Genomic DNA, 13,201 nt, shown 5'->3' on the forward strand with positions numbered 1-13,201 from the left:
TCTTATTCAACAAGTACTAATTAATAAGATTTAATCTTAAATTAATCTTGGCTCCTTCTTAAAATGACATTGCTCTGAAAGTATTCTGCTAATTTAGCTGTCTTGCAGCTTCCTAAAACAGTTTTTCCTTTTTTTAGTTAATATTAAATTTTCAAATCTCCAAACTGCATATACAGCCCCCATCCTAAGTGAGAACCTTTACTTTAAGTACAACTGGAAAACTACCATCAGCGCCAAGTCATGTATTAGGCTTAAGCAGAACTACCATCAGCAGAACAGTCAGTTACGCTAAAATTACTAAAATAGTGATTGAGGGATGTTATTATTATTGACATCTTCTACTACAAAAACCCACAGTTAATATTAATTTTGCATATTTGCGTATTTTCTTTTTTGCCTTTTATTACTAATTCCCTTTGTGTTGTAGCTATTTTCTCATTCTTTTACAGTTTTTAAACATTTTTCCAACTTTGTTTCCATCTTTCAATTTTGAGCTCCTTTTACGCAGATTGCAGAGCGCTCTCTTCCTTCTCATTTTTTTTCTGAATTTTGTTCCATTTACGATTTTCTGCTCAAAGAGCTCTTAGTGATTTTTAACATTACCTGACATTTGTACACTCTGCAGAGTAATGGCCAATTATACTTGTAACAATAATGGCCAACATAAAAAAAGGAGTTGATAACTGGTCATTATGGCATTTAAAACATTACAGTTACACATTTACAGTCTTCACAGTTGACATTTAAATTTAGAACACAAATGTTTAAGAAAAAAGGTCACTTGCTTCTGCTTTACTTCCCACACCACTGAGAAATAACAAAAGTGATAAGTACAGGAATAAGTGAAACTGAATATCTAAAGCCATTCTGCAGCAAATTATTAATCTGGGGCATCTAAAAAGATTTTAAGTGTCTTGCACGAGGGAGAAAGTGTTAACAATGAGCTGCATAGACCAAACTTAAATGGACATTTACATTGTGAAAGACAAAAGTATGTCCTTTATGTGCATAATCTACTTATGTAAATTCTGTACAAAAGTAGGACACTTAAACGCTTGTCCTTATTAACACAAAATATGCAATTTTATAATAAAATATGAACATTTTCTTTCAATTTAGCATTCCTGTATTGCGTAAAGTTATGCTATGGTTTCATTAGTTGCACACCTGAGGCACACAGTTTCGGAGACTTTAAAGTCTCACATTGTCCAGTGCTAGTGTTAAAACTAACCCTCCAGAACAGGCTGTAGACTGAATGGGAGGAAGCTACAGGTGAGGGTGTTTACGCTGCCTTAAAAGGAAGGGTCTCAGCATATAAACTGTACTTTACTGTCTGTGATTATGACCCATCATTCATTCTCCCTTTCAGCCATGAATACAGAATGTGCAAGAAGAAAATATCACGTATTCAATTAAAAGGTTAATTGAGGGCAAACCCCGTCTGTACTGTATATGGAAAACAGCTTGAACCACAATTTCTTCCTTTTCCTTCCACCAACTCGCGATACGATGATACCAATTTAAACTCTGGAGAGAGCACAAGACAAGATAATATTAATCAAATTCATCAAAGATAACTATATTTGTTGCAGGGTTTAGGGTTGTCTATTAATTTTCCAACATATAATTTTATATATTAACAAATTACAACTAACAATCACATGCATATGCCCATAAACAAAAAAAAAGAACAAAATGTGCTAACAATTCTGGCAGTTCCTTCGAGCATAATTAAAAATAAAAACCATAGTTCTAGCTAAGAATATTCATTATAATTTCAGTGACTTTATAAAGTGGCTAACCCAAACATAAATCATAGGAGTATAAAGCAAGATTATATCATAACTTTGGCCTGTCATCACTCTTAAATTATAAATGAGCCCTCGACAGCAGTTTGATGTTCAATAGTGGCTTCTCACATCTACCAAATGAAAAGATTGTTGTCAATTATATTGCTTGGAATTTGGTTTTAGTGAGATAATTCTTGATTTTAATCTGGCTTAAACCAGTTTTATAACATGTGAGTCTCAAAACCTCTTGAATCTTTTGGCTTCAGATTTTTAATTTTAAATCTGTATTTGTGAAAAACAGAATTACTAATGAATCTTGAGGCTTCTGAAACAGACATATCTAAACGAGTAAACCAAATAATTTTAAAGAAATCTTTTAATTAGCTATGACTACCAAACAGGAAAATGTGTATCATTTAACTAAAGGACTGGACTGGTTAGCTAAAAGACAAATGCTCTCATAGCATTTCCTCCTGGTCAGGACTACTAATTCCCTTGCAGAGGATTTTTACAGACCATCATTAAGTTTATAAGTAACATAATGGGAAAAACTCCCAAGGCATGTATGAAAATACAAATAGAAAAACAATGAAGTCACTAGCAATTAGCTGTAACTTGGCATAACTTGACACTGGCATATACTACTAGGGCTTAATATTATGCTTTTTTTCAGCTGTAATTACTTTTTCAGTTTAGTAAGATATAGTATAATGCAAAATGATGGATATAGGGTTAAAACCTTTTAAAATAATGCACTACATGATGCTAAAAAGAGTAAGTCAAATTATGTTCTGTAATACACTAGATGAACAGCATTTACCTTGGAACGTCGAATCCCATTGTCTGTTTTTTTCCAGAAACAGTCATTCTGGCAACTTTAGGAAGAACTTCTGAATCAAGCTTATTTGTAGGTGGATCAGTAGATCTTCCTAAAAAATACAAACAGTTGTTGCTAAACTCTCAAGCAGTACTACCGGAAACAATTTAAATGTATTCTATTCAAACAATCTCAGAGAAATATCTGTATAATGTATCTGGTGGGAATAGAGAGCAATCTGATGCAAAACAGTTGCAAAAAAGAGGTACTTTACTGATATAATCTATTTAATAGAAATATGTATATCTAGTGTGCATTTAGAGAAGAAAAAATAGAAAATAAAGTGAGAAATGCTAATCTAATTACCCTGATCTTATTTAAATTTGTGCCAAGATAAAAATACCACCTAACAGCAGGGACAGGCTAAGAGGAATCAATTAGGATTTAAAGATAAGCATTTAAACTTATGATAGTCTGTTTTGTTACACATGATCCTTATTATGAATGTCAAAATACCCTTTCAAATGTTTAATGTAACCTCACCACTGACACGTGAAAAATACAAACATATTATAAAAGCTGCTTTAAAATTTATTACATCAAAAATATCAAATTTACTGATATATTCACAGCAGAATAATTGTGAACATATAAAAGCAAAATCAAAGATGCATAAATAAAATTAAGCTTTGCAAGCAGTAATTTAAAACTATTTTTATCTTATTTGCTATCCTATAGATGAGCAAGTATGTTACCACTTTTTTAAATGACGTTTTCCTCAACTGAAAAACATCTTGCACTTAACAGTATGTTTTTCACAGATGCACAAAGCTAAGCTCCTGAGGTCACCTTTCCAGACCTAGCTAAAGTCATAATGACACTTTGACTCATCAGTGTGTTTTACAAGGTGTCATTCTGGTTGCTATTTGACCAAAAAGGGTGTCTAGTAAGGAAAGGGTTAATTTCTTATCCATCACTGACAGTTACTTTACATTTTAAAATAGAACAGTGACAACACGGTTCATAAAATGAGTTTCAAATTATGTTTTTCTCACATTCACATAAAAAAATGATGAGATTAAAAAAATGATTTTCAAGAAGACATAAGCAAAATGTTTAAAAAAACAACCATTCTAAGCTTATACTAAATTTAATTTAATTTAAACTAAATGACTTGACTAACACTTCTTTAAAAGCAATGGTTTGTGCTCATACATACTGTACATGTAATCATCAAAATATACAGCACATGGTTAACTATTTAAAAGTTAGATCCTCCATGGATCAAAAATTGGATCATTTATTGCCCGCTGGTGTTAAAAGAGAGCAGAAAGAGATGTTTGCATCTCCACATACTCTCAGGCTGTCAGTCCATGGAAGGGGTGGCAGGAGAGGGGGATGTATTGCTGCCCAGTGGAAAGACATGTTCATTCATCTAAGCAGGTAATGTTAGACACCAGCCCTTTTCTTCATCCACGGTGTGTTGGCTCTGTGGCTAAGGATCTGTGCCTGTGGCTGGAAGGTTGCCGGATCGAATGCCGCAGGTGGCAGAGGAATCCTGCTCCATTGGGCCCCTGAGCAAGGCCCTTCACCCCAACTGCTCTAAGGGTGCCATATAAATGACTGACCCTGCGCTCTGACCCCAAGCTTCTCTCCCTGTCTGTATGTCTCATGGAGAGCAAATTGGGGTATGCGAAAAGACAAATTCCTAATACAAGAAATTGTATATGTCCAATAAAGTAATCTTATCTCTTATCCAAGACACATACAGAACTGCTTTATACACTGATTTCTCTGGGAGAAAATTAAGCACATGCTGTTATTAAAGCCAAACTTCACAGTACTGTTGTTTAACACAACTTGTTAATGTTCATGCACTTTTTCCACATTGAAGGACTTACTGTATTGTACCAAGGCGTTCTCAAAGTCCCTGACATTACGATGTTTGTGAAATATGAAATACTAATGAAATATTGCTACACATTAGCAACACATATCTACAGCACACGTTAAGTGCTTAACCTAAATTTTGAAGACAAAACAAACATTTTCACCATAGTAAATTTGACTTCCAGAAGGGAATTCTGGACAAAAAACAATGCATAAAAAGGAACAGGTACTACTAAGAATTTCCAATATACAACCTCATAATAATTCTGAAATGAGGTTAACAGGAGAACTTGCAAGGTGGAGTGATTCTGTTTTTAAGGTCAGAATGATACATACTGTAAGGTGAGCAGCTGCAGCTTCATCCTCAGAAATGATTGGAATTAATGGTTAAGTTTTGTGTTTTTTCTTTTTTAATTGGAGTGGATGCAAACTTGGATTTTGTAGCCAGTACATATAAGACAGCACAGGGAATTTCTCCACATTCTCCACAGAGACATTAGGACAGAAGAAACAATATCTGGTTAATGCAACAGAAATCAAATGACTGCAATGAAGCTGTATGATAAAAAAAAATGTTAGACATACTTAAACTACAGTTAAATACTTAACCATTGTGGGAAAAGGCACACACCAACAAGTACAGTATATTTTTAACATGTAGCATTTTAAACAATAGAAAAAATGCAATTTCTGTTATTAAACCAACAATTAACTTAATTTTGATTTTCTTTTTTAATAGCTGAAGGGAAAGGATTTATAAAAGAGAGAAAAACAAACTGATATTAAAAGTAGGGCTGTCTTAATTCTAACTGCCTTAATACAAAAAAATTCAAATAAAAACAGTCGGAAAGGTACAAGTGAAACTGCTTAGTCAAATAAAAAGGAAATTAGAAAGAAATATACTTATGTTTTGACTTTATTCAGCAATACATGACTAAGGTACCTGAATGTTAAACACCTTAATTCAAACTGTAAATAAGACTGCAATTTCTTTTGTTGAACACAGCAGTTAACACTCACTTGAGTTAAATTCATGCAAAGGAAATGACTCAGAACCACTGGGAAGCCTGGTGAAAGATTATTCAACAATACAACAGTTAACCCATTCTGATGAATCACTGTGTACTGGATTCCTCACTGCAAGCCTGCCCTTAAATATTTTGCATGTATCAAATCATAAATCATATTCTGAGATGCATTAAAAAGAAACAATGTCGTTGGTTCCTTGGCTCTCAGAAAAGAATTAAACAGAGGTGTTACAAAAAAGGAAAACCTCATATCCTCAGGCATCATTCAACTCCTACAAAATATGAAAAATAATGTATGCACTCCACAATTAATTATACCCCTAGTGTATAAACATTAAACAAAAACATTTGACATGCTATAGGGTTCTGGCACTTATGAAGGAGATTTTTGACTATTCCTTTGGACTCTTTGGTGGTTGTTTGTGACCAGCCTTCGTGAGTTTGAACCACAAATGCTTGATTGGATTGAGATCTGGAAATGGTGATGACCAGTCAGGAACAATTATTTTGCATGCAGTCAACCATTTCCTTGTGAATCTTGATCTAAGTTTTCTTTGGATCATCGTCATACTGAAATGTCCATTTTTGGCAAAGTTTGTGCTTCTTGGAACAGAGAGCTAGGCGTTTAGACAAAAGTTCCTGGTACATGTTGGAGTTCATGATTCCACCCGTCTTGGGGCTCCAGGACTTGTAGACACAAAACAACCAAGAAACATAATAGACTCTACACCACCTTTAACAGCGGGTTATAAGCGATTCTCAGCACTAACTTGGCCTTCTTAACACCAGACATAACACTGATGAGCACGTCCAAAAGAGTTTGGAAACTTTCTGTTTCATTGTTTTATAAGACAAGGGTTTCCAATCCTGGTCCCAGAGGCCCACACACCTGCTGGCTTTCATTACAGCTGAGCTTAATTACTTAATTGAGCTAACAGGTTGCTTGATTGGAACATTTGCAAGTTTTTTTCTACCCACTCAAAGGTTTGGAATTCTATGTTACTTATGAAATGCAAGATTAAAAAAGGTGACATCCAACACATTTAACAGCCGAAAACAGTTCAAAAGATTCCTGTTATTAAATCAATCAAGAGTTCAACTGTTTAACTGCGAGCTGGTATGTGGACCTTCTGGACCAGAATTGGGAACGTGGACATGGTTCCAACTGTCCCTCAGATGTAGGTGGCAAATTCAAGTCGCCTCTTTTTGTGGTGCTCAGAAGAAGCTTCATCCTTAGTACCCAGTCCTGAATGCCATATTGAAACCGGCAATGCCAAAAGACTCCAAGTCTTGCCTTGAATTTACGGTTGCCTCACAAATCGTTTGTCTTGCAGCCTGTGCCGACAATTGTTTCCAATTTCTGCATACCAATAGCCTTAATTGTCTTAATAATGGACAGCAGTTATACACTAAAGTTGCAGATTTAGTGGAGTTTCTTATAGTCATCCTTCAGCTTGTGGAGGTCAATGGCCATTTTGCCTACAGAGCACTTGTCTTCGAAGAGCTTTCAGTTTTGAACCAAGATGATAGATGCTACTGCTACAGTAAGTGTTTTCCATGTGTTACCTCCTTTTATACCCCAGGGAAACAGGAAACCTCAGAGGCCTTTGTATAGTTCTGGAGGACTTCCAAGTATCCCAAAGAAACACTGGTATTTTCAATAATTAAATTATGACAAATTTTACTTTCCTCTGAGCAATGCGATGCGATTATCATTAAAGTATAACATTTACAGAACTGTTTTAAAGTAAGGAAATTATTCAACTTAATCGGCAACTCATTCTGTGAAGTGATATATGTTTGTAATTCTTCAGGAACATGAATAAATCTTAGGTGCACTGTACATGGTAATGGCTATTCAGCCTGAGCTGATTAATACTTAGAACCTGACTAGTCCAGTTTTTATTTCTATTATAAATAGTAAAGCTTGTTCTTTAAAATTAAATGAACTTTGTTTCAAACAAGCCAAGATAATAAATTATCTTTAAGTTACAAGACATAAATGGACAGCTTAACCAGCCTCAGTGATTAAACAACATTTTGGGTGAGTTTTCTTCTACAACCAGCTGGAACTTGTTCCTAGTCAATTGTTAGCTGTCACTTTATCTTAACCCTTTATGACTTAAGGTGACTGTTAGGCTCACCACATAATAAGCTTTGTTATGCTCACTGACTACAGTCCAGGAGTCTCCAACCCTGAAATGGCCCAAATGCTTTGTGTTGGCAGGAGTAACCTTGTCTCACTAGACAGCTGTAACTTCATAGTAACCAACTACAACCAGCTGGGCCAGCATGGTCACTAGAAACTACTCTAAACTTACCTACTCCAGTACACTATTCTCTATTACAGAGGTGGTTTGTTAGCAGCTATTCAGAAAGAGGGGTTAACATATGGGATATTAAATAAAAAAAATACCAGTTACTTTACATGGCACTAGGAAATTAGGAAATTGTCATTAGGAATACGCATTTTACAGCAAACTGTTAAGATTTGTAAACCACTATAAATGTCAATATTTCAAATTAACACCAGAAAAAGCTAAAATGTGTACTAGCAAAGTCAGCTTCAACAATCAAAAACTGATCAAAACCCATCCAAAGCATTTCTGACACAAATTCCATCAATTGAATAGGAATTAAAACTTTGCCTTTAGTTTGACTACTGTACTGGTTGGTTTTTTTTTGCCCAGCTACTTCTTGTCTGCTTTCATGAACTTTTACATCAAATTAGAATATAAAGAGAAAAAGCATTAATCTCCCAAGGACATCCAGGTATGACTGGACAATTTGGGCAATTTAAAAGTCTAAACAAAGCAGTTTTCATACAGAAAAACACTAAAGAACAATAACGGACATACTAACACCCTTCTGACTTATCTTACAATCTTTCAGTTAGAATTCCCTCAAAGTAGCATCAGTGAAGCTTTTTATAAAGACTGCAATGTGGCAAGTGAATTTCTAGACCACCTCTTCACTTCTTACCAATAGGAAATATTACCTACAAATTAAAACAATAGATAAGAACTATTGCATTGTTTTTAACTCATAATTTCCCTAAAGGAAACCAGCTTAAGAAAAAACATTACATGCATGCGTCTTGTTTATGAAGCAAATGAAACACTGGATTCAAAAAGCTCTTAAAACAGACATTGGGTTTCTGCATTGTAAATTTCTGTTTTTCAATTTCATGTCTGCTTTACTGAAAAACAGCTGTAAGAGTACTAGGTGGAAAACAAAACTGCTGAATCCATAGCTGTATGCCCATCATCTATCTAAATAACCTGAGGGAATTTCCAAGGAACGGCAAGTGCTGTCTGTTTTAGGGAGTTTCCATGGGGATGTTCAGCAGGAGAAAGAGGCTAAAAGCCCAATGTGAACATAATGCATTCAAAGTGGTATTTTTCAAAGATGCAAAAGAAAATGGAGGAAATGTTTGTGCTCCTCACTTTTTATTTCTCAGTATAAAGTATGTCATTTTTAAGTGACATTCTAGCGAAAGGAAGTCCTCCACGCCATTTTGTTCAAAAATCAAATCTGTTAGATATTCTTGATCGCGACCTTGGTGGTTCTCTAAAGTCTGGCCATGTTGCACTGGAGATCTATGACACCCTGTTCCATGAATTGGACGAGAATTCGTCTTTGAGAAATGATTAACTCTTTGAACAGACTGCAGTGGGAATGGCTACTACTAAGTCAGGATTGTGCCCTATCCTATTTTTGGCAATTTTGTTATTCTCCAAATAAAATCAATAAGCTCCTCCCAACAAGACAATGTCAAGAACCTCAGGATTCGCTGGAATGACTGATTGTCAAAGCTGAGGGACTAACCCAAAGGCACTGCAGCCAGATAAAATCACACATGGTTACACTGTATTGTGTTATTGAAAGACGCTTACACAAAGTTTTTCTTTAAAATCAATACATTTTCCTTTTAGACCACTCTCAACTGCCATAATCATCTCGTCCCCTAACTACATTCTTTGTGCACAATGTGGGTGCAGCATACCCACTCTGTGCTCACGTCAGACTGATGTGCCAAGATGATGGAGAAACACAATTAAAGCTCCTACAAGCCCGAGATGAGTTTAGTATATTGGCTTTTTTTCCCCACTTGTTCACCAGAAAATACAAGTTTTGTACTGCATTCCCTAAAACCTTATAATCATTCTTTTAAGTGATCTGCTCACTACCGATACAGTAATAATACAGCATTGATGAGATAAATCTTAAGAACAGACATCCTCTTTGGTAGAGTAGTTCCTGATTGAAAGCTGTCAGCTCTGTTTATGATGTGCACATTTCAAAAGCATGTCTGATGGCAGTTGTGGTTATCACAATGAAGACAAAATAGAAAGCAATCGCTAGCCCAGGTGGCTTTGAGGTTCAGACCACTTTCCTCTTAAATCTTAATTTTCAGATCCTGTTTAGGTGAAAAGGTGAAGCCATTTCAAAAGGTGTGGTGTATTGATAAGGAAGCTCTAACAGTTAATATAGCATGGCTTGATGATGGCGTTTTTCTCTGTACTATAAATAACTACAGTACCTTGAGCATTAGTGTTTTAGAGGTTTCAAAAATACATGCACTGGAAAACCATGCTAATCTACAGTACAAAGAGACATCTATGTGGGGCAGGTGTAGGTATTGACACCTTGCATCTTTAGAAGATGAATTCATTAGAACAATTTTTACAACCTACGAAGCTACGAAGAACAGGTTTTCAGTAAAATTAGATGTTCTGTAACATTGACAATGTAGTTATTGATTGGCATCTTTTATAATTACTAGATAAACTTGTTTCAGATAAGTGGTTTAGCTACTCTCTTCTGCATTGTGCTTTATGTATATTTTTGTATGACAAAAATAGAGAATAACATGCCTTGAAAACCACTGCACCAAACAGAATACCTGAGCATGCCATGAGCTCACTTTATGGTAGATGTGTAGGTTGTCTAAAAGAGATAGGCAAAACTTTGTTCAGCAAATCAAGTCAACAGCCCTAACACATATACAGTAAGCGGCAACTTCATGTAATTTCTTATACAAATTTTCACATATAAGAAATGTCAAAACTCATGTCAGAGCAGATAGACTTAGCCTTATAAAGTGGTACAGTAAATACAAGGCTAAAAACACAAAAAATGTAATCTGTTTAATATGCTCTACAAAACCCTTTATTAAATATAAATTTCCATTTTAAGCTACTTCATGATATTTTACAGAAGGAAAGCGTGAACTGTACAAACAGAAACAGTCTTTTACTCTTTGCCTAATACATTTATTAATAGAAATGTATATTTGAAAACAAAGCCTCTAAACCTCTCTGCAGACAAAAAAAGATCTGCAGTACTGTCTAATGTTCTCTTTAAAACAATACACTTTTCTTTGCATTTTTCATGACATTTTCCTATCTTATCATTGATCAGTAATATAATACATCAATATCTGCAGCATCTCTCCCTGATTGAGAAATCTCCTTTTTTTGAGAGAGAAACACATTATGACATATATAAAATTATTTTCCTTTGTTTATCTGTATTTCTACTGTACATAAGACATCAACAGTGTATGAGAAATTTCAGCCCTTACTAACACCAGACATTGTGTTCAACTGGAATTTGTAGTTTGGCATTGCTAGTGTTATTCAAGATAGACCTGTTTTATTAATCTAACATTATTACAGGCAAACTATGATATGCTTTTTACTATTTATTCAATTTTTCCATCTCAGTTACTTTTGTAAGAAGACAGACATATTACTAGATTATTTCTAGGTTAGGAACATTTTTTGCATAATGGCTTCAGCGAAGTACTGTAATTCTTTGCAAGTCCGCTCTGTGAAGCTGTTGGGAGGATTTTATTTCTGCAATAGGGAGTATTCATGGAATATAATTTAAGAAGGAATGACCACAGAATCCAGTGGAACACACAACAGGATATGCAAATCAAACAACAGGAAAGCCTGGAGGGAAACTAACACTTTACAGAGTATAAGAGGTGAAAGTGAACCTGTATATGGCTGGTAATGTGTCCAAATGTTTGGAAATGTTCAAAATTAAGTTTTCATTTTTTCTCTCTTATTACCAGCTTTGGCTCATATTAATCTATTAAAAGTAACAAAAAAAAGTTACACACCACCCATATACTGTAAATATATTAACCTTACCACATTTTGTTTATATTACATTAGACATTACACTGACAATGATGTTGAATTCACAAACCGGAGATACTGAATTTTGTTTTGGTATAAAAATACTAAATTCAGTTGCTTTATCTCAAACAGCCCTACATTAATGGTAAGATGGTACCTTTCTATCTGTGAAGACAGACATTGGACTATATTATCATCATCTTGCACTGAAGGGAGGGATTCTCTTTCTGCACCAAATTATCAACACAACTTGTGTCAGCTTTAAAACAAACATTGCAACCAAGCCTAAATCTGATACTTATGGACTCTAAAGGTAACTTAAAAAATGTTTTGGGGGTCTTTTTAATATATCATTCTCATACAGCTTTGTAGAGTTTAGTTGTCAAAAATATAATTCTAATAAATCAAGCACCCCAACAATGTCAACAGAAGGAATAATGTGCTTCAGAAAAATTACCAAAAGTCATTAAAACAAATATTATAAAGCCTGTCTTTGTTTTAAAAAATACTTCACTGCTGCACTACTGCATGTTTTTTAGGGGGATAAAACCTTCAACTGGTAACATCACTATACATTCAGATAAACAAAAGCTTAAGAAAAAAAGAAACAGCTATTTTAAGAAATATGTAATAGAGGCCGGATATAAAATTTCAATTGCTTACCTTGCATACTATCTTGTGCAGAAAGAAAAGAGGTAATTTCCTAGCGACAAAGCCACATGGTGGGGGGGATTTCCGACGTAAACATATTTTTCTTAATTTAATGAGAAGTTAAGTTTCACTTTTCACATATACCAAACAAAACTCTTTCATAAAAATAACATTCATCAAATTACTAAGTAACTTTCTAAACTAATCTGCAGCAGACTTTTTTTTCTGCTGGTTTCAAAGTCAAGAAAGAGCACATAGATGCACTGATTTACTACACACAGCGTCTCAGTTCTCTTTAAAGGTTAAGGGGTACTGGAAATAAGAGATGTATTAATGTTTTTGAGGGTACTTTGGTTTTATGAAAATAATATCTTCCATTTGATCAAATAAAATTCAAATGTTTGAGGACACAGGAAAAACAAATGAGAGATTTGAAGAGGTTTTTACAACACAAAAAAGTATTATGCGTGATGTTTTCTCTTGAGGTATATTTTTCCATATAAAAAATTAACATAAATGAGTTATACAAGAGTGGACCCTTTGTGCCTAATCTTAAGAATACTGTTTTCACTTTCTGCTCAGTATCAAGATAAATCCTTAGGTGCTCACATTTCTGTCTGTACTGTTTCTCTCACGTGCTTTCCTTGCCAGAAGAGAGCGCCAATGCAGTAGGACTGTTTGATACTTTGTATGATAGATGATTTGTGCAGCGTTACAGTTCTGTGAATATGACTGAACAATTTTTTGGTTTCTTACCAGAAACTGGTTTAGCAAAAGAATATTTCCAAAATCATATAATTGTTTTGTTACTGTATTTAAATAAGAACTGGCAATGTGTGAAGTTTAAGACTATGGACAAAGGGATTAAAAACG

The 13,201-nt window shown here is 34.5% G+C and overlaps 1 protein-coding gene across 1 annotated transcript in view; it reads right to left on the minus strand.

Annotated features, from left to right (window-relative positions):
• The window catches only part of hbs1l (HBS1-like translational GTPase), a 44,430-nt gene that overhangs the window by 13,712 nt on the left and 17,517 nt on the right, over positions 1-13,201 (minus strand). Inside the window, exon 5 of the mRNA XM_015347967.2 lies at positions 2,611-2,719. Coding sequence (XP_015203453.2) covers positions 2,611-2,719 — 109 coding nt within the window. The remainder of the gene's footprint in view (positions 1-2,610; positions 2,720-13,201) is intronic.

This window comes from Lepisosteus oculatus, chromosome 2, assembly GCF_040954835.1.
Source record: "Lepisosteus oculatus isolate fLepOcu1 chromosome 2, fLepOcu1.hap2, whole genome shotgun sequence".
Classification (NCBI taxonomy): Eukaryota; Metazoa; Chordata; class Actinopteri; order Semionotiformes; family Lepisosteidae; genus Lepisosteus; species Lepisosteus oculatus.